Source organism: Notothenia rossii (assembly GCF_949606895.1).
Source record: "Notothenia rossii genome assembly, chromosome: 11".
Classification (NCBI taxonomy): domain Eukaryota; kingdom Metazoa; phylum Chordata; class Actinopteri; order Perciformes; family Nototheniidae; genus Notothenia; species Notothenia rossii.
The window spans coordinates 5,044,631-5,067,171 of NC_136910.1; the positions used below are offsets into that span (position 1 = coordinate 5,044,631).

Below are 22,541 nucleotides of genomic sequence, written 5' to 3' on the forward strand. Positions count from 1 at the left end.
GGTTGCGTCGAGTCACCTGAAATGACAGCTGTCAGGGGGGAGAGCAGACTTAAAAGGGTTAACGGAGCGCTGTGATAGGCTCTTGGGAATAGAGCGAAGTGATTGGTTAAGCTGGAGATTGACGCCCCCGATCAGTTATTGAGAGGAGAGAGAGTAGTAACATGTAAATAGTAAATGAATGAATAAAGACGGTCTTCCTGGTTGAGCTTGCGCTGAGCTTCATTAGTCTCAGATCACTTCCACATGTTCTCCATCAGCTTCGTATGGCACCTTGGACATAACACAAGAAGAACATCCTGTTTTTGTTTTTGAAAGAAAAACCTTTATTAATGATCCAAACATTTCATTTAATCACACATCCCATCAGTAAAGTCTGTTCAATGATTTCATGATCAGTTTCACTTTCAGCACACCATGAATGTGTTTCATCTCAGCTATTTCAAACAGAATCAGACATCATGTCCTTATTGATTATTATCATGATAAGTTATGTTCTATAAAACATCAGAGTACCCACTTTCTATTTGGACAACAACAACAACAACAACAACAACAACAATTAGTCTGCAAAACCATAACATTTTATTTCCCAACCAAAGACTCTAAGCTATTTACAGCAGAATAATAAATGATGTACTTATTGATTATGATCATGACAGTAAGTAATATCATTTTAAATAAACATGTGATGATGAAATAAGTGTTATAACCATCTGGGAACTCATGTGTAGTTAATTTGGGCAACAATAACATTTAATCTGTCAGAATAATAGATGTGATTATAAATGTCTCTATTGTTTTAGAAAGTGGAATAAAATGTGTACAATAAAAGAAGCTCTGCTGCTTTCTCTCTGAAGACTCGTTACAAGAGAAACAACAACAAGAATCAAAAGAAATATCCAACACATATTTAGAGCAAAGTTTAGATATCAGTTCAGGTGAACAAGGATCCTCCTGAGCAGTGACAGCCTCCATGGCTAACCAGACACAGGAAGGAGCCGGAAGAAAGTCCAACACTTACAGAACAACTCATGAGGAGAGGTTGAAGCCCCGCCCATAATGTTTGATTGACAGCTGATCTCTGCAGTGAAGACATGGACAATCAGCTCTGATGGGCACACGGTGAGTTTAAGAAGTAGAAGAGTTCCTTCAAGGACTTCAGGCTATTTGAGTTTACAAAACTCAGCAGTGTCTTCATGATTATAATAAAGATTAACTCCAGCATGCAGCGGCTGAGTGAACGTGGTCTGCACTCTGTGGAGGAGAGTCATGGTTTCAGAGACGCTGTAGAAGGACAGAATACCTGCTCTGTGATCCAGGTACACTCCTACTCTGGAGGACAGAGGACCTGAGACGGGAGTGTTGATACTGTTGTAAAGAAATGTATATCTGTTTTGGTTACAAACTAAGGACCAAGATTTGTCATTGTGTCCAAATAAACTTTCTCCCACTCTTCTGCTGATATTCTTGTATGCGACTGTTACATAAACCCCTCCCCCTCTCCACTCCACCTCCCAGTAACAACGTCCAGTCAGACTCTCTCTACTCAGGACCTGAGACCATACAGTGAATCTGTCTGGGTGACTAGAATAAGACTGTTCTTGTTCCATGAATGTTGCTTTTCTGCTCCCCTCAGATAATACCACCCGTGTGTGTGTTGTGTTTGGATCCAGAGTGATCTCCTGTGAATATGTTAAGAACCCAGCTCTGGTGGTGGGCTCTGCTGCTGGCAGTAAAACATTCACTTCAGTCGATGAGACGTTTGTCCATTCCTCTCTCAGGACGTCCTGTAGTTTGTCTCTGACTGCTGACAGGGCCGCCGTCACGTCCTCAAAGTATCTCAGAGGACGGATGTTGATGCTGGAGGAGTGTGTAGCTTCACTGAGGGCTGGCAGTGAGGAGGGGTAGCTGAGCAGAAAGTGGTTGTGGTCCTCTGTGTGAGACAGCAGCTTCAGCTCAGCGTCTCTCCTCTTCAGCTCAGAGATCTCCTGCTCCAGCTTCTCCTGGAGCTCTCTGACTCGACTCACTTCTCTCTTCTGCTGGGATCTGAGCTGCTGCTTCACATCAGAGCTTCTTTTCTCCATGAGACGGATCAGCTCAGTGAACATCTTCTCACTGTCCTCCACTGCTTTCTCAGCAGAGCCATTGACGGCCTCCACCTCCTGCTGAAGCAGCTTCACCTCCTTCTCTCCGTCCTGGATTCTCTGCTGGATGTTTAGTCGACTCCCCTCCAGCTCTCTCTGCCTCTCAGTCCTCTCTGCTGCAGCAGACACCGTGTCGTGGCCTTTGTGTTCGTCCACAGAGCAGAGATAACAGATACACTGCTGATCAGTGCGGCAGAACAGCTTCATCACCTCGTCGTGACGAGAGCAGATGTTCTCCTGGAGCTTCTTGGAGGGCTCCACCAGCTTGTGTTTCTTTAATGGAGCTGCGTCATAGTGAGGCTGGAGGTGTTGGTCACAGTAAGAGGCCACACACTGCAGACAGGACTTACAGGCTCTCAGCTTCCTCCCAGTACAGATATCACAGGCCACATCTCCAGCTCCAGCATAGCAGAGATCAACAGGAGCAGGTGGGGGTCCAGTCTTCTTCAGCTCCTCCACTAAAGCTGCTAACATGGTGTTCTTCAGCAGGACAGGCCTCGGTGTGAAGCTCTGCCTGCACTGAGGGCAGCTGTGGATCTTCTTCTCATCCTCTCCGTCCCAGAAGCCTTTAATACAGTCCATGCAGTAGCTGTGTCCACAGTTATTCGTCACCGGATCCTTCAGTAGATCCAGACAGATCGGACAAGATAACATTTCCCGGTCCAGCTGAACTCCTTTCTGCGCCATTTCACCTCTCAGTAGCAGCGAGTGTGTGAGTTTCACTCCCTGAAAGCTGAAACTAGTGAAAGCTGATCTGAACAGCATGTGTGTGTGTGCAGTGAATGTGGCCTATCAGCTCTCGTTCTTTACCCACATGTTGGTTACACCCCTCCTCCTCAGTGTGGATCTGAAGGGGGGGAACCAGGAAATACAGAGTGGAGCTGGCTGTGTCTGAGAGCAGGAAGAAGAGGGAGGGCTCATCAAACTGTGATTCATTCCAGGAGGAGGAGCAGCGCTCAGACTCTGAACTACACAGAGCCTCGGTTACAACCTGCTCCTCATTTGAAAAGAGCTTTTAGTTGTAAAATAAGTTGGTAAACTTACAAAATCTGAAGGGGGTTAAATACGTGTTTCTTCCTCTGTAAATCTATAGCCTCAATGTCCTGCATTGCTGATTGATTTAATAGTTGGATGCAGGAGACTGAACCTCCTTCCTCACTCCCTTCCTCACCTCCTCCCCTCCTCATCTCCTTCCCTCCTCTCCTCTCAGAGGACCATCAGACCTCCACAGACCCCCTCCCTCTCCTCCCTGAAGACCCAGCAAACATAGCTCTGTTTGTGGACGTTTCTCCGAGCGCTGACCTCCTGAACGTCCTTCCACATGTGGACGCCTCTACCTCCCCCCCTCCAGAGTTTCCTCACCCTTTCTCCACGGCAGCCCCCACCCTAAAGATCCCTCTAAGCACCGCTCTGACCGGGGTCCCTGTTTGCGTCACGTTCGGTTCCAGTTCTACACCCCCGAACCAGAACCAGAACCCAGAGGAGACAGCAAGTGATCCAAAGAGACTAAGTGAAGTGTTTTGGCCGTGCTGCTTTCTGACAGAGGATCTGAGGGTCTCAACGTGTCTCTGATTTTAAATAAAATACATCTCTGCGGTCTGGTTATTATGTACTTTATAATTCTATCATCTTTATTCTCCATTTCATTTTATTTTTGAATGACTTTTTTAATTGTTTTTAATCTATTTTATTTTCACATTTGTATCAATTGCTTGTCAAACCCTTTGAAGTGTATTAGACGAGCTCTAAAAGGTTATCATTGTTTTAAATGTGATAATTGTATCGTTATTTTTACTTTACTTCCTTTATGCTACCTATTTCTATTATTAAGATTTAACGCGTGTGAACGGAAGCCTTTTTTGCGCTTGCGTATGCGTTTTACCGTATGCGTCCTTGTGGGGCCGGGGTCTAAGCCAAACTATATCCGGTCACAGAGATCTGCTATTTTAAAGTAAAGTCAACACATATAGACCCTAAATATAGTCTATATTAAGAACGAGCAAAGTCTTAAAATATATATATCCTTTTTTGTAAACATATGACAAATAATAATAATAATAATAATAACTTTTATTTATATAGCGCTTTTCAATAACCCAAAGTCGCTTACAAAAAAAATTAAAAGTACAGAAAGGGGGTGAACAGGCAGAAGACAACATATTGGACAAGAAAATTGAACATGAACATTACATGAACAGGCAAAGGACAACACAGGGGGGGAGCAAGCATAGGACAACGAGCAAAGGACAACATAATGGAAAAGAGGAAAGAAAAAGTTGATGAATGTATGAATAAGAGATGCAGCGTGGGGTGAATAAGAGATACAGCGTGGGGTGTGAGTGAAGTCAGTGGGTTGGGGGGTAGGGTAAGTTGAAGGCTTGGGAGAAGAGGTATGTTTTCAGCTGGGTTTTGAAGGTAGACAGTGTGGGAGAGTGGCGGACAGATTGGGGGAGGGAGTTCCAGAGGCGGGGTGCTGATCTGGAGAATGCTCTGTTGCCAAATGTTTTGAGTCTTGATGGTGGTACTGTGAGGGAGAGAGTGGAGGAGGATCGGAGGGCTCGGGGGGGGGTTGTAGGGGATGAGGAGGTCAGAGAGGTAGGGGGGGGCTAGGTGGTGAAGGGCTTTATAGGTGAGGAGGAGTGTTTTGAAGATGATGCGTTGTTTGATGGGGAGCCAGTGAAGAGAGCGGAGAACGGGAGTGATGTGTTCACGGGTCCGGGTGTGGGTGAGGAGGCGGGCAGCAGAGTTTTGTACCATTTGGAGTCTATGGAGGGAATGGGAGGAGATGCCAGTGAGGAGGGCGTTGCAATAGTCGAGGCGGGAGGTGATGAAGGCATGGATGAGGGATTCAGCAGCACGGGGGGGGAGGTAGTGTTTGATTTTGGCAATGTGGCGGAGGTGGAAGTAGGAGATCTTGATGATGGAGCTGACATGGGGGTCAAAGGAGAGGGTGGGGTCCAGGATAAAGCCAAGATTGCGTGCCAGGGGGGAGGGGGTGATGGTCGAATTCTCAATGGTGAGTGAAATGGGTCCTGTTTTATTGAGGGTTGATCTGGTGCCTATGATGAGTAGCTCTGTTTTATCACTGTTGAGTTTAAGGAAATTGTGAGTCAGCCATGTTTTTATTGAAGAGATGCAGGTTTCGATATGGGTGAGGGGAGGGTTGTGAGGGGATTTGGTGGTGATGTAGATCTGGGTGTCATCGGCGTAACAGTGGAAATCAAGGTTGAGGTTGCGAATAATGTGACCAAGGGGGAAAAGATAGCAGATGAAGAGGAGGGGGCCGAGGACTGAGCCCTGGGGGACCCCCTGTGTGACTGGGGAGAGGGCGGATGTGTGACCAGAGAGGGAGATGAATTGTTGCCTGTCGGTGAGGTAGGAGGTGAGCCAGTCGAGAGCGGAGCCCTCAACACCCTGTTGGCGCAGCCTTTGTAGGAGGATTGAGTGATTCACAGTGTCAAAGGCTGCGCTGAGGTCTAGTAGTAGCAGGATGTTGAGGGCACCGGAGTCTGCAGAGGAGAGGAGATCGTTGATTACTTTGACCAGGGCTGTTTCAGTGCTGTGGAGTGGGCGAAAACCAGACTGGAGGGGTTCATAGAGGTTGTTGGACTGGAGGTGGGTGTGGAGCTGGGTGGCGACAATACGCTCCAGTGTTTTGGAGAGGAATGGCAGGTTGGAGATGGGGCGGTAGTTGGAGAGGTTGGCTGGGTCAAGGGTGGGCTTTTTGAGGATGGGGGTGATGGAGGCAAGTTTGTAGATGGAGGGAACAAGACCAAGGGATAGAGATTGGTTGAAGAGGGTGGTGAGGTGGGGGATGAGGACAGGGAGGCAGGCCTTAGTTAGGGTCGTAGGGAGGGGGTCAAGAAAGCAGGTGGTTGTTTTGGATGAGGTGATGATGGCTAGGATGTGGGAGGAGTCAACAGGAGAGAAGGCAGTGAGGGGAGGGAAGGGCGGGTGGACTGGGAGAGGAGGGGGGGCGTGGGGGTTGGAGGAGATAGTGGTCATGGCAGTTAGGGAGCTGTTGATTTGTGAAACTTTGTTGTTGAAGGCGAGGAGGAAGGAGTTGCATAGGTCAGGGGAGGAGGGTGGATTGATGTCAGGTGGCTGGAGCAATTTATTGATGGTGGAAAACAGGATGCGGGGGTTCCGGTTGGTGCTGTCGATGAGGGTGGAGAAGTGGGCAGATTTGGCGGCTTGGAGAGCATCACGGTAGGAGGAGATGTGAACTTTATAGGCTTCGGCGTGGACGGTGAGGTGGGTTCGTTTGAACAATCTTTCAAGTTGACGGCCGGTCTGTTTCATGGTACGGAGTTCCGGGGTGTACCAGGGGGCGGGGTTGGTGAATGAAACAGAGGAGGTTTTCCAGGGGGCCAGAGAGTCGAGGGAGTCAGAGAGAATTGAGTTGAGTGTGGTGGCATAGTCGTCAGGGGAAGAGGGGGCAGAGTCGGGCGGGAAGGCAGAGGATATGAGCTGGGAGAGCGTGAGGGGGTTGACTGCCTTGATGTTGCGGTAGGAGATGGTGCGTTTTTTGGGGTTGTGGGGGGAGGGTAGAGGGGCGGAGAAGAGGATGCAGAGATGATCAGAGAGTGGGAAGGGGAGGGGCTGGGGGTTAGATAATGGTAGAAAGGAGGAGCAGACTAAGTCCAGAATGTGGCCTTTGGTATGGGTGGGGAAGTCAATGTGTTGGGTGAGGTGGAAGCAGTCAAGGAGGGAGAGGAAGTCAGATGTCAGGGGGGCATTGGGCTGATCCATGTGGATGTTGAAGTCGCCGGTAAGTAGGAGGTGGGAAGATAGAGAGGATGCAATGGTGAGTAGTTCAGACAGTTCAGAGAGGAAAGAGGGGTGTGGCTTCGGGGGACGGTAGATTGTGTGAGGGTGATGACGTCAGAGCATCCTCTATGTGCCAGGGCTTAGCCCCGGACAGCCCCAGCCCAATTTAACCCCTGGGTATTTGTGAGGGGGCTCCTATGGCATTACCCCGCTGAAGCTCACCAAAGTTTAACATATTTCATAGTTCAAAGTTTTGTCAATTGTTTTGTTTATTGGTCAAATACTGGTTTCTGATGGTTTCTGAGGAGTTTTACTGGAATGAAAGAGCACAGAGTAGCCTACAGAAGCAAAAAAGCAGCATACTGCATTAAACCTGACCTTCACAGAGAGGTTGAAGTTCATGTGGAGAGAAGGCTTCAGTAGTCTGTCTGCACTCTGTTTAGTTTTGCTATCTTACAATCAATATAGTAAAGTGTGTTGCCAATGTAACCGGTTAGAACTCAAAGTTGCGATGAGGTCTTAAAATGTATGGAAAGGGTCTTAAAAAAGGTCTTAAAAGGTATTCAATTTGACTTCAGGATTCCTGCATATACCCTGGAGGTGAAAAGGGGGGGAGGAGGGTTGCGTCGAGTCACCTGAAATGACAGCTGTCATGGGGGAGAGCAGACTTAAAAGGGTTAACGGAGCGCTGTGATAGGCTCTTGGGAATAGAGCGAAGTGATTGGTTAAGCTGGAGATTGACGCCCCCGATCAGTTATTGAGAGGAGAGAGAGTAGTAACATGTAAATAGTAAATGAATGAATAAAGACGGTCTTCCTGGTTGAGCTTGCGCTGAGCTTCATTAGTCTCAGATCACTTCCACATGTTCTCCATCAGCTTCGTATGGCACCTTGGACATAACACAAGAAGAACATCCTGTTTTTGTTTTTGAAAGAAAAACCTTTATTAATGATCCAAACATTTCATTTAATCACAAATCCCATCAGTAAAGTCTGTTCAATGATTTCATGACCAGTTTCACTTTCTCCACACCATGAATGTGTTTCATCTCAGCTATTTCAAACAGAATCAGACATGATTTCCTTATTGATTATTATCATGATAAGTTATTTTCTATAAAACATCAGAGTACCCACTTTCTATTTGGATAACAACAACAACAACAACAACAACAACAACAACAACAACAACAACAACAATTAGTCTGCAAAACCATAACATTTTATTTCCCAACCAAAGACTCTAAGCTATTTACAGGAGAATAATAAATGATGTACTTATTGATTATGATCATGACAGTAAGTAATATCATTTTAAATAAACATGTGATGATGAAATAAGTGTTATAACCATCTGGGAACTCATGTGTAGTTAATTTGGGCAACAATAACATTTAATCTGTCAGAATAATAGATGTGATTATAAATGTCTCTGTTTTAGAAAGTGGAATAAAATGTGTACAATAAAAGAAGCTCTGCTGCTTTCTCTCTGAAGACTCGTTACAAGAGAAACAACAACAAGAATCAAAAGAAATATCCAACACATATTTAGAGCAAAGTTTAGATATCAGTTCAGGTGAACAAGGATCCTCCTGAGCAGTGACAGCCTCCATGGCTACACAGACACAGGAAGGAGCCGGAAGAAAGTCCAACATCTACAGAACAACTCATGAGGAGAGGTTGAAGCCCCGCCCATAATGTTTGATTGACAGCTGATCTCTGCAGTGAAGACATGGACAATCGGCTCTGATGGACACACGGTGAGTTTAAGAAGTAGAAGAGTTCCTCCAATGACTTCAGGCTATTTGAGTTTACAAAACTCAGCTGTGTCTCCCTTATAACCATAAAGATTAACTCCAGCATGTAGCGGCTGAGTGAACGTGGTCTGCACTCTGTGGAGGAGAGTCATGGTTTCAGAGATGCTGTAGAAGGACAGAACACCTGCTCTATGATCCAGGTACACTCCTACTCTGGAGGACTGAGGACCTGAGACGGGAGTGCTGATACCGTTGTAACGAAATCTATAACTGTTTTTGCCACACACTAAGGACCAAGATTTGTCATTGTTTCCACCAAATACACTTTCATTCCCTGCTCTGCTGATATTCTTGTATGCGACTGCTACATAAACTCCTCCCCCTCTCCACTCCACCTCCCAGTAACAACGTCCAGTCAGACCCTCTCTACTCAGGACCTGAGAACATAAAGTGAATCTGTCTGGGTGACTAGAATAAGACTGTTCTTGTATCATGTTTGTTGCTTTTCTGCTCCCCTCAGATAATAACAGCTCTGTGTTTGCTGTGTTTGGATCCAGAGTGATTTCCTGTGAATATGTTAAGAACCCAGCTCTGGTGGTGGGCTCTGCTGATGACAGTAAAACATCCACCTCAGTCGGTGAGACGTGTGTCCATTCCTCTCTCAGGACGTCCTGTAGTTTGTCTCTGACTGTTGACAGGGCCGCCGTCACGTCCTCAAAGTATCTCAGAGGACGGATGTTGATGCTGGAGGAGTGTGTAGCTTCACTGAGGGCTGGCAGTGAGGAGGGGTAGCTGAGCAGAAAGTGGTTGTGATCCTCTGTGTGAGACAGCAGCTTCAGCTCAGCGTCTCTCCCCTTCAGCTCAGAGATCTCCTGCTCCAGCTTCTCCTGGAGCTCTCTGACTCCACTCACTTCTCTCTCCTGCTGGGATCTGAGCTGCTGCTTCACATCAGAGCTTCTTTTCTCCATGAGACGGATCAGCTCAGTGAACATCTCCTCAGTGTCCTCCACTGCTTTCTCAGCAGAGCCATTGACGGCCTCCACCTCCTGCTGAAGCAGCTTCACCTCCTTCTCTCCGTCCTGGATTCTCTGCTGGATGTTTAGTCGTCTCCCCTCCAGCTCTCTCTGCCTCTCAGCCCTCTCTGCTGCAGCAGACACCGTGTCGTGGCCTTTGTGTTCGTCCACAGAGCAGAGATAACAGATACACTGCTGATCAGTGCGGCAGAACATCTTCATCACCTCGTCGTGACGAGAGCAGATGTTCTCCTGGAGCTTCTTGGAGGGCTCCACCAGCTTGTGTTTCTTAAAGACAGGCAATTCATAATGAGGCTGGAGGTGTTGGTCACAATAAGAGGCCACACACTGCAGACAGGACTTACAGGCTCTCAGTTTCCTCCTAGTACAGACATCACAGGCCACATCTCCAGCTCCAGCATACCAGTGATCAGCAGGAGCAGCTTGGAGTCCAGTCTTCTTCAGCTCCTCCACTAAAGCTGCTAACATGGTGCTTTTCAGCAGGACAGGCCTCGGTGTGAAGCTCTGCCTGCACTGAGGGCAGCTGTGGATTAGCTCTCCGTCCCAGTGGTGTGTAATACAGTCCATGCAGTAGCTGTGTCCACAGGGAATAGTCACCGGATCCTTCAGTAGATCCATACAGATCAAACAAGAGAAGGTTTCCCGGTCCAGCTGAACTCCTTTCTGCGCCATTTCACCTCTCAGTAGCAGCGAGTGTGTGAGTTTCACTTCCTGAAAGCTGAAACTAGTCTGACAGGTTATCTGAACAGCATGTGTGTGTGTGCAGTGAATGTGGCCTATCAGCTCTTGTACTTTACCCACATGTTGGTTACACCCATTCTCCTCAGTGTGGATCTGAAGGGGAGGAACCAGGAAATACAGGGTGTTTCTCAATCTCGAGGATGCTGGCTTGGTAGTCGCGACTTCTAAGTCACTTCCTTCAGAAACGAAGCAAGTATGCTTCCAAGCTACGGCTTTGGAAAACGAAGAAGAATGGAACAGATTAACAAGTGTGCCTCTCTCTCTAACGGTTTCAACATAAACTGTACCAAAAATAAATACCTCACGATGTCTATCTAATTATGAACTTGCTTTAATTTCACTGAACACATTTTTGGTGTTTCACTTGATGACGTAGCCAGGGGCGTCACCAGGAATTATGGGCCCCATGAAAAGATATCACATTGGTTACTTAAACATTTTTTTCTTAATGTTCTAAAATAGTTTGGGCCCCTGTCAGTCACGGGCCCTTAAAATCTTCCTAACTTTTCACCCCCTTACGGCGCCCCTGGACGTAGCATCCTTGAAATGTTGGCTTGGAAGCCAGTATCCTCAAGATTGAGAAACGGCCACAGAGTGGAGCTGGCTGTGTCTGAGAGCAGGAAGAAGAGGGAGGGCTTATGTAACGTGATCCAGGAGACTGACTCACTCCTTTCCTCACCTCCTCCCCTCCTCATCTCCTTCCCTCCTCTCCTCTCAGAGGACGATCAGACCTCCACAGACCCCCTCCCTCTCCTCCCTGAAGATCCAGCAAACATAGCTCTGTTTGTGGACGTTTCTCCGAACGCTGACCTCCTGAACGTCCTTCCACATGTGGACGCCTCTACCTCCCCCCCTCCAGAGTTTCCTCACCCTTTCTCCACGGCAGCCCCCACCCTAAAGATCCCTCTAAGCACCGCTCAGACTGGGGTCCCTGTTTGCGTCACGTTCGGTTCCAGTTCTACACCCCCGAACCAGAACCAGAACCCAGAGGAGACAGCAAGTGATCCAAAGAGACTAAGTGAAGTGTTTTGGCCGTGCTGCTTTCTGACAGAGGATCTGAGGGTCTGAACGTGTCTCTGATTTTAAATAAAATACATCATTGCGGTCTGGTTATTATGTACTTTATAACTCTATCATCTTTATTCTCCATTTCATTTTATTTTTGAATGACTTTTTTTATTGTTTTTAATCTATTTTATTTTCACATTTGTATCAATTGCTTGTCAAACCCTTCTAAGTGTATTAGACGAGCTCTAAAAGGTTATCATTGTTTTAAATAATTAATTAACTTCCTTTATTCTACCTATTTCTATTATTAAGATTTAATCATTTATTTAATTTTAATTCACTGTATTTTCACTTAAATGTTTATTATGACTTTTATTTTCCACATTTTACCCCTTGTTAACATCCTTGTGTTTGTCAATTGGTCATCAAACACAGATTAATAAAGTTTTTTTGTTATATCATCAGTTTTATTTTCTATTTCCCTATAATTGTCGTCGATCATTATCCAATCCAATCCACTTTATTTCTATAGCACATTTAAAACAACAGAGTTGAACAAAGTGCTGTACATCAACAACTGTATAAAAACATAGCACAAATACATAAAAAACAGATAGAACATGAAACAAATGTAAAACACGAGACAATGAAACCAGACCAGAAGCCACCGACTGAGAAACTCTCCTACATGACGTAAAAACAATACAAGACACTAGTAAGATAAAAACCCACATTTAACAGCACAAGTGTCTCCTGGTCTGTAAATGAGAGGGAAAAGAAGTGGGTTTTTAAACGACATTTAAAAACAGGCAGAGTTGGAGCAATTCTAACCTGGAGGGGCAATTCATTCCATAACTTTGGAGCTGCAACAGCCAAGGCTCTGTCTCCTCGCTGCTTCAACCTCGATTTAGGGACGACCAGAAGGAGTCTGTCAGCAGACCTCAGTGACCGTGTGGGTGTGTATGGTTTTAAAAGATCTGCCAGGTACGGTGGGGCTATACACCCATTGGATATATGTATATGTATATATATGTATATATATATATATATATATATATATATATATATATATATATATATATATATATATATATATATATATATATACAGGTTAGATGGGCGTTCAATGCAGAAGGAAATAACACTCAGAATAACGTTATTAGCACATTTTTTACAACTTGAGGAACAACTATTTTTAATAAGGGCTATACAAGTGTTCATACTGGGTAGTTTATTTAGTTTTAGTTTATTTAATCTCAACGGTTTACAGACCACTCTTTCCCCATGTAAGTCAATGGGAAAAAGTGTTTCCGGGCCTGGCAACCAAACGGAAGTGTAGTACCAGCGTTTGGCCACCACAAATATTTTCATCTGAGTCCGGTCCACCCCCACTCAAAATACCTTCCCGCGGCTCTGCATGCCCATTACAGCTGAATGCGGCGATTACCATCTTGTTCAGCAAAACGCCACACAAGCGTATTAAGATCAACAGCTTTAGTGCGTTTTGATTCAATGCTGAGTACAGCCAAACTTGACAGTCTCTTCTCTGTCATTGTAGACCGCAAATACCTCATTCCTTCCGTCCACTTGGGTCTGAATGCTTCTCGTTTTGCGCCGTCCCGTTCAAATGAATTCGCCACCAATCATATTTCCAAGCTCGCGCCAGGGCCGGGGGAGGGGTTACAAAACTCGTGTCTTGTGCTGCATTGTGCACTTGCACTCGGTCATTAGAGACTTTCTCTCATAAATGTCGGATGAGCCACAACTTTTCTTTCAAAACAAAGATTCCAGCTGGGGTGGCAAGGCTATTTTTTAGGGTGGCAGTTGCCACCCAGGTAGATCCACCCCTGTGCACTGAGTACACTCAGTACCTTCCTGTAGTACTGCAGAGAGCAGAGTACTTCATTTGCTTCTATGAGCCACTCTAGATGCATTTTAAACAGACTTTTCCTGTGCGTTTCTTCCTTCGAGTGATTAGTTGTACTCATGTTTTGATGATGCGTGATTGATCAATAAAGACGTCTTCACACATAGAAGACAAAGCAAGTAGGCTACAGGCTTTTGCTAGAGTCAAAACCTACGTAAAATTAGAACCAACATGTGGTTTTGTCTTTGTGTTTCTGTTTGATAAACGTTAGAAAGGTGAACGCTTTATCTTTGAGTGATTCCTATAGTACTACGTCTGAATTAATGGACACTTTAAGGAAATACATTCATACAATTTGCCAAACTGTACGCACGTTATCTGCTTTGTTTGTAAACACTTTTAGCAAACATCAGAGATCATTTAGGACGAAGCTTTTGCAAACTGTATGACAATGTTTATTTAAATAACCTGTTTTGTTATTTCAGACTGTCAGGGTTGTAACAAAAATGAGATTTACATATCTGTATTTTAAACCAAAGAACAAAGATTTATTTTGTTGAGAATATTGACATTCATTTAAATAAAATAAAAAAACAACCTGTCAGTTTGTTGAAAATACATGTTTTTCAGGTGAAAGACAGTCAAATAAAATCAAAACACAGCCTTTTTTAAAAGCCTGTTACAATGCATGTGTCACGTTGCTTCATGTTTACAGACGCCGAGGCTCTATGGACAGAAGAAACCTCCACAGCTGCCCGACAGATGTTTGCTTTTTTGAACAGAATAATAAAACAGAGGTGCAAATACTATGTGAAAACGCACTTAACTGTACAGCAGAAGTAATTCAACACAGTGCACAAAGTATAACATAAAGTGTGGATCCAGAAAACCAACCTGGTCGTTGCGAAGGGAGGATTATAAATCTGACGGAAATAATATTCGTTTCAACAGCATTCATGAGAACTAAAACTAGCATATTTAACAAACCGGATATAGCTATAGTGTTAAAGGTGGAGTAGGTAATTCACTTCAGATACACTTTTTGTTATATTCCATGGAATGCTCTTAACATCCCGATAGCAATGAATATATGAAATGCTTTGAAAATAAATAAAATGTCATCTGTGGAAGCCGTAGCGCTGTAAAAAGCACGACCAATCATCTGAGCAGGCCCGGCTAAAATAACTGGATGGCCTACCTGCCTGTCAGCCTTCCATCTGTGCACAAACTTATCTCGTGCCCTCATTGGTCATGTGTGCGTTCGTGTGTGTTGGAGGAGGGGCTCTGTAAGGAAGTCTGAAGGAAGCATGGAAGGAAGAGGCAGATTTTTCCCGGTTGTGTACTTTCAAATTCTAGCGCACTCGAGCTGGTTTCTCCAAAATTACATACCCCACCTTTAAGTCAAAAATGAAAGTAGTAAAAACCAATGTCCTCCCCCCCTTTTAAAAAAATGGAACAGTGAGAATAAATTAAGACAACCGAACGTAGAAAAAATAAAAAAGGCATTTTCTACAAGCCTTCTGCGTCGAAACAGCTTCACCTCTGTCTTTATCTCTACTTACAAACATTCACTGGAAAACATGTACACAACATATCACTCTTAAACTCTCAGTGGGATAGTAAACTAACCATTTGTCGACTAAAATATGAAAACAGTTACTTAAAACTGAAAAAAAAGCATGTAATAATAACACCTATGATCGTTTTGACACGTCTGTCTGTTGACGCGTCAGTTTTGCTGTTTGAACTCAAGGCACCCAAAAATAACAAACAGTCTTCTTCCTCCTGCTGAAATCATGATTATCATAAGCATGATCACTATTCTAACATGTACTCTATTAGTCGAATAAGGTAAAAAGATTCTATGTCACACTTGAAATGGACGAGGCACTTCACCTCACACACACATGCAACTGAAGTGTTGTATTTGCAGGCTTTTATTTCCAGATTTGAGTACAAAAGTGTTACAAAAAAAGATGCCGACTCTTCATCTTAAGTCTCGATTGTCTCACTGTTACTGCGTAGTGTTTGTATGAATCAGCCTAAACGTGTGTTTGTGCTAGTCAGTGTTATACAGGAGCAAACCATATAAATGGCTGCAGGAATCTTGAGAGGCAGGAATAATCTTATTTTCTTGAGTTAAATCTGAGTGGAGCCAAAGACAGGTTTATTAAAAAAGCTTTAAAGGATAAGTATAGTGGTATTTATTTCTTATAGTCAGTAATTCCTTAAAAAGACCCAAATTAACTATGAATGTACCAATATCTCTGCATTCTCTCAACTGGCCAGCAGAGGGCCATGGTTGCAATAAGAAGTCAGATTGTATGGAAGTCTATGAGAAAATTGCCATACATCTCAATTGATTTACTAAATTATTAAACATTTTTCTGAAGAACTAATGGTCTCAATCTTTAGTTTCAAGCCTTGTCTTTTAATGTATTATCTCAATAGGCAATAAAGAAGTGTATACTTTAGGAAGTGACTACCAGAAAGACACTCTTTAAGGAGTCTGCGGTTTATTATTTTCAGGTAAGTATACATTTTCTTGTTTGTTTTACAGTCCAAAATTAGCATCCCAATTTAAATCCCATTTAACATGAATTGCGGATTCACCTCGCTAACCTAGCTAGCTAGCGTTGGCTGCTAATTGTAGAACTGGATACAGCATGGGATGCGGGGTCTCGTTCTTTCCTATGAGAGCTGCTCATTGGCGCATGAAGGCAATGTGGCCCAACTTTTGAGAGTGAAACGTCACAGATTACCCGTCATGCCTGGCTAGAGCATGAGCAGTTGAGTTGCCCCTTAAGCCCCGCCCCCCGAGCTCCAACTCTCGTCTCACTAGAATGAATGGAGAACAAATAAATCTAGATTCGGTTTTTAGTGCATTTTACAACTTTAAGGACCGAATGTTTCTAATAATGGCCATAAAATAGTTCATACTGGGTAGTTTATTTAGTTTTAAAACAGATTCCGGCGCACTTCCTGGGGGCTTGGTCCCAACTCCACCCTATAGTCCAAATATATCCAAGAAAACATGATGGTGACAATCAAACAACCAATGATTCAAACTACAGTGACTACGCCCACTTCTTTTTACAGTGTATTGTGTAAATACAGTTTGCATCTGCAAATAAACCTTGACTTAATGGCCATGTGTCGCACTGCAATACACCGCAAAGACTTCAGCCGACAGCTAAGAAGCACGTATGAACTGCGCATGCGTGAGTGGCAATAACTCTCCTTACCAGCAGGCGGCGGTAGTGTGTATTCATCATTCAAAAGAGGCAACAACCGGAAGACTGACTGCGTGATGTAAACAAACAACAAATAGCGTGTTCCATTTTCACTCTACAGCGAGAAGCTCACGGGGCTTTCCCCAACCTGTGTCGAGAGCTGGAGTTAAATGAAACCTCACATTTGCCTTCTTAATCGTTTGTTTGGGTCCCTCACTTCCGTTTCGCTTCTCATGCACTGATTTGCTAGCTGAACCACCAATCAGAGTGATTTCTTTAGCCGACAGCCTTTTACCGACAGCCTACTGATTCAACATGTTGAATCGGCGGCGGAAGGTGTCGGCACGGCTGAAAAGACACGACGGTGCGGGACACACCAATCTGAGTAGGGCGGCACGACGCTCATCGACGGCCAGACATCTATCGACGCCGATAATCGTCTCGGTGTGCCAGAGGCTTAACGCTATATTGACCACGGTTCAAGGAACTTTAGCTTAAAAACCATAGTGCCCAGCTGTCTTAGGGACATCTATTTGGTTGAATTACTTTGTCTTTTTTCTTTATTGTTTTACTAATTAAACTGCAATGGTTGTTTGGCTCCTACCGCTGCAGATCACCTCAATGTTTAATCTTATTTATGCCTCTAATAAATGCTTTACAGGAGACCCTAAGTCCTACCCCAACATTAGCATCTGTTCAACAATGGATGTGTTTCCGGGTAAATATTAGTTTTTTTAAACATGACTATTGTATATGATTTCTAGGTTATTTACACATTGTATTACCTGCTGATATAAACTGATTACCCTGTTGTTTTTAGGTGCTTTTCGAAACACTACTATTTGCTGAATGATATTAATGAATTTCTTCAAACAACATTATAAAAACGGACTTGTGCAGAATTTACACATTTGATCTGTGGTGCAGTTCCTACTTGTTGCCAATAGAGGTTGTAAAATGTCACATGTGATGGTAAAACCTTCTCAATCATTCACCTGCACTGCGGCAGAGCAGCCTTATTTTATATTAGTGTGACTATCATATTTTACAAAACAGAGATACAGCTCCTTCTCTCCATTTTCATGTGTTTGCTTCTCAGTTACAGCCTTTCTTCTGATGGTGTGTTGGTGGAGTGTGTGTGGTTTTGTCTGCTTATATTGAGCTTTGTTGCAGACTGACACTCAATAAGGTGAGTATCAGTGAATACATGCTGAGGGATTACACATATCCCACTCTAATAAATGCTGTAGTCTGTGTTCAGCTGCACAGTTTCCATTTGACAATTAAAATCTAACAAAACCAAGAAAGCTCAGATATAAAACCAGTGTTAAAAAAGCTGTGTGTTTAAATGTGCTGAATAAGATCTGCTCCAGCGTTCACTTAAGGGTTATAGAGTGTCCACAGTTAAATTATGCTCCCATGAACATTAACTTAATTAATAGCAGAGCCTGTAGACTCTTTAGGAGCATTATCGAGAGTGCAGACTCCACTTCTTCCATGTTTTTATGTTCAGCACTTTGTATTTATTGTGCGGATGTGTGTGCTTTTGTCAGTGTACAATGTTTTAGGTTAATATGTTATGCTTTTATACCATACCAGAATATTTGTGCATGTTCATCCATGTCAGTTTATAGGTTCATGTGTTCAGAGAGGATTAAAGTGGAGGATATAAATCAGACAATTAAGTATTAAGAACGTTTTGATTCAGGAGAAATGTGCACTGGTCTTTAAAGGTCCCCTATTATGCTGTTTTTCATCAATATATCACAGGTCTCAGATATATACAGAGCCTGTCTCTGATTGGCTGAAACACCAAACAGATCATTGCAGCATTACCCATAATCCCCTCTGTTTCAGCCCTGTTTCCAAAGTGCTGATTCTCTGTCTGTTACTTTAGATGAAAATAAGGAGCCCCTCCCCACGCCCCTCTGAGAGACATTCGGTTACAAAGAACTCAATGGTGCTCTAGGAGGAGATTCAGGTGATAAGGGGGAGGGGGGGGGGTTACCTTGGTTGCTGATTGGCTAATGGTTACACAAGCCAAAACATCGTTATGACATCACAAAGTGGCCAAAATCTGAATAGCTCATTTTCAGACAGGTTTGTATAGAAATGGATCAGGACAAAAAGTGAGGGGGTCTTTTTTGGAGTTTGCATAATAGGTGACCTTTAAATAGAGAACTAAAGAATTAAGAACGAATGATAGCTGATAACGATCGGAGCATTTGGTCTGATTCAAATTCCGAAAAGCAGAAAATGAAATATTTACAACACAACACCTTCTATCTAAATGGATTTAGCGCTCAAAGCTCTTTGAGTCAAAGACAAAACGTTCTTCCTTGATAATTCATCAGCAGTTTCAACGGGTGTCTGTTTTAAGAAGCTAAATTAATCCCTAAATGTGGGGGTTAACTCATCTCCACACTGACAGCATTTAAATAAATGGCACTCTCCGGTCTTAACGACATATAACGTTGGTCCTGGTTGAAATTGACTTGTGGAATAACGTCCTTAGGAAACGCTTTAATAATCTGATCCCTTCACACCATCTGCTTTTCCTCAGATCTTTAATTCATCCAGGTTAAATCTGATCTTTGGTTAAGTTTTACTAAGCTCCACACCACTGCCCTTGGCGAGATAACGTACGCAAACACATGATTATTTCTACTACTTAAATGAGTTTTGAAGGTATTGCTGTGCTTCACGGTGAGCATTTCTGTTTTTAGTCTACCTGGCATTTTGTCGAATAAACTGATATCAATGCTACACACTTGCGTTGATGACGCGCAATAGGAATAGAAAAGAATAACTTAAATATTTTGTACATTTCTACATCCGGGACCCATGGAGCTGGAAGAGCTGTGAAATATAAAGAAAAACAGACATTAGGAATTGTTTTTTAATATCTTATATATACACATGTTACTACATAAGCTATGTAATGATGTGGTGATGCTGTGATGATGCTGATGGAGACAGAATGAGAGCAAATGACTTCACTGACATGCATAATGGATCAACACACACACACACACACACACACACACACACACACACACACACACACACACACACACACACACACACACACACACACACACACACACACACACACACACACACACACACACACACACACACACACACACACACACACACACACACACACACACACACACACACACACACAGTCCTGTCTGAACACACAGAGGGACGTCTGACTGCTGCTCTGAAGGTCAGGGATATTTCATGTCGATGAGAGCCAATAGAAACACAGCGTTGATCGATATCTGAGAAAGGTTGCGTCGGGACACTGTTTACACACACACACACACACACACACACACACACACACACACACACACACACACACACACACACACACACACACACACACACACACACACACACACACACACACACACACACACACACACACACGCACGCGTGTATGCGGACTTGAATAATAATGCTGCTTTTCCTTTCTTATTTAGCCATTAGGATTAATTAAATACACAATCATCTCTCAAAATGACATTTAAAGTGCTTAAAGGGACAATTCACCCCATTTTCTGAAATATATGTTGCCTTTTCCAGGGATATATCTGCTGCTGATTTATCCTACACTCAATAACTCCACACCAACACTTTATAGATTAACTATCTACACCTTTAATAATGTGTATAGTATTTTATTGTATGTTGTAGTAGGTGGGCCTCATAGTGATCATGTATATTGTTTATTCTATAGATATACATATTTCTGCTGTTGATATGTATATATTTCAATTTTAAATATCATTTTAAAGAGATGTATTTATGCCCCCTTCTAAAGCTTATAGCTATGCACTTTGCTTGTTTCGCTATAGTGTATTTGCTCCGAACAATTATTTAGTTTGCACACAAATACATTTTCTCATGTGCAGTAGGCACTGTGTTTACTGGGTTTATCGTTCCTTCTCAATGCAGCACCATGAAACATCCCAGATATCCACACACACTCACACACAGACACACCGACACACACCCACACCCACACACACACACCCACACACACACACACACACACACACACACACACACACACACACACATACCTAAACACACGCACACACCTACGTAAATACACACACACCAACACACCTACACACACCTAAACACACACACACACCTAAACACACCTACTGTACACACACACACCTACTGTACACACACACACCTACTGTACACACACACACCGACACACACCTACTGTACACACACACACCGACACACACCTACTGTACACACACACACACACACACACACACACGTAAACACACCTACTGTACACACACACACACCTACTGTACACACACACACACCAACACACACCTACTGTACACACACACACCTACTGTACACACACACACACACCTAAACACACCTACTGTACACACACACATCGACACACACCGACACGCACCGACACACACCGACACACACCGACACACACACACACACACTAGAATCTACCATATCTACCCACTAAGCACATGTACCGTACAGTTCCTCACCCATTCCCGCCTCTCTTTGGAACAAAAACATCATTCTCCCTCATTCTCTAATCCACTCATTCGGTGTTGTTTCTCTCCCTCCCTCCTCCTCCGCCTCCTTCGCAGCCTCTTCCTCCACCTCCTCCTCCTCCTCTTCCTCCTCCTGCATCTCTGCCGGCTTTATTCAGCACGATGGACGGAGGGGAAAACACAAAACAAAAAACAAACAAAAAACAAGACGACACGCCGATGAGTGTCAGTGAGCGGACAGTGAGAAGCGGAGAGGTCGATATAGAGAATACATTTCTATAGATCCACAGGAGAGAGAGGATGAAGGTTGATAATAGCAGGAAAGAGCAGTGTGAAGATGGCAGTGAACGTGTTTGTGAATGACATTTTGAAGCGGGTGACATTTGGAGCGTCGAGTGGAGGATCAAAGCACACACACTTCAATGAGAGGACTCACACACACCAAAGACACACACACTCTATAAGGGACACAGCCTTGTAGCTGGATCCTATTTAGAGAAACACTACCCACATCAAATGATCTTTTTCTATATCAATTATTCACCCCGTGTTACCTTGAATTCTTGAAAACATTGATTTTCTCTCGTGTGTGTGAACAGTGAACGAAAAACAAAAAAATTGAAGAAATTCTCGATCATTTGAGGTAAAAAGGTGTCGCTTTTAACAACAGCTACTCTCATCCCTCCCAGAACTCACGCGTTTAGCTCAAAGTTGACTATTTAAAACACTTTTAACTTGCATAAGTGTGACTCTGTTAATGCAGGAGGGTTTTAAATAGTAAGAATAGTGAAAATACATGTGCTTAATGAGCGAGTGCAGCTGATTAAATGAGACTCAGGCTTTGTCCTCACGTACCCTTTCGCTGCTTTTTCTATGCATAACATTACATTTTATTTAGCTAAAGCTTTTATCCAAAGCGACTTACAATAAGTGCAATCAACCATGAGGGTACAAACTCAGAGCAGCAAGAAACCCTGCAAGCCATGTGTACAGAAATGAGAAGATTTGTGTATAGATTCACTGAAAGTAAAACATTATGCTCAAGGGTGAAGTTATTCAGAGACTCGGAGTTGCCGTTTGCTAATGTCAGTGTGTATCGTTAGGGTCCTTTATGAGGCGTCACTGATTAGGCTAGCTAAAATACATTTTTCACACGTTACATCTTACAGGGTCACCTATCATGCTATTTTTAGGCATTAGCATAGGTCTCAGATATATAAAAAAATATAAAAAACATGTCTATGAAGTGTTTTGCTCAAAATACAAACAGATCACCCATCCCCTCTATTTCACTTCCTGTTTCAAAAGTGCTGATTTGGGGAATAAAGCTTTAAAAAAAAGAAAGAAAGGGGTCTGAGCTCATGCGGGACCCGGCAGCTACTGTCTAAACTAAATACTGCCGTGATGAAACGCCATATCATGG

General features: G+C 43.5%; 2 protein-coding genes across 3 annotated transcripts in view; both read right to left on the reverse strand.

The window, feature by feature from the left end:
- Positions 1-299: 299 nt before the first annotated feature.
- LOC307024557 (tripartite motif-containing protein 16-like) lies at positions 300-13,693 on the reverse strand. Of its 2 annotated transcripts, none has more exons than XM_079658801.1 (2): positions 11,749-13,693; positions 300-3,958 (listed from the first exon to the last, which is right to left on the reverse strand). In XM_079658801.1, the coding sequence occupies exon 2, from the start codon at positions 2,907-2,909 to the stop codon at positions 1,164-1,166; it is 1,746 nt and encodes a 581-aa protein (XP_079514927.1). In that variant the 5' UTR covers positions 2,910-3,958; positions 11,749-13,693; the 3' UTR covers positions 300-1,163. The 2 variants fall into 2 exon arrangements, with proteins under 2 accessions (XP_079514927.1, XP_079514928.1); XM_079658802.1 differs by lacking the exon at positions 11,749-13,693 and adding an exon at positions 10,279-10,457 and having other exon boundaries at positions 300-2,733.
- A 149-nt stretch (positions 13,694-13,842) lies between these two features.
- Positions 13,843-22,541, reverse strand: part of kctd17 (potassium channel tetramerization domain containing 17) — a 27,478-nt gene continuing 18,779 nt past the window's right edge. Inside the window, exon 3 of the mRNA XM_079658453.1 lies at positions 13,843-21,266. Coding sequence (XP_079514579.1) covers positions 21,150-21,266 — 117 coding nt within the window. The 3' untranslated portion in view covers positions 13,843-21,149. The remainder of the gene's footprint in view (positions 21,267-22,541) is intronic.

Coding starts and splice junctions, on each gene's coding strand:
- LOC307024557 (XM_079658801.1), bottom strand. CDS start 2,909: ATGCTGTTCAGATCAGCTTTCACTAGTTTCAGCTTTCAGGGAGTGAAA.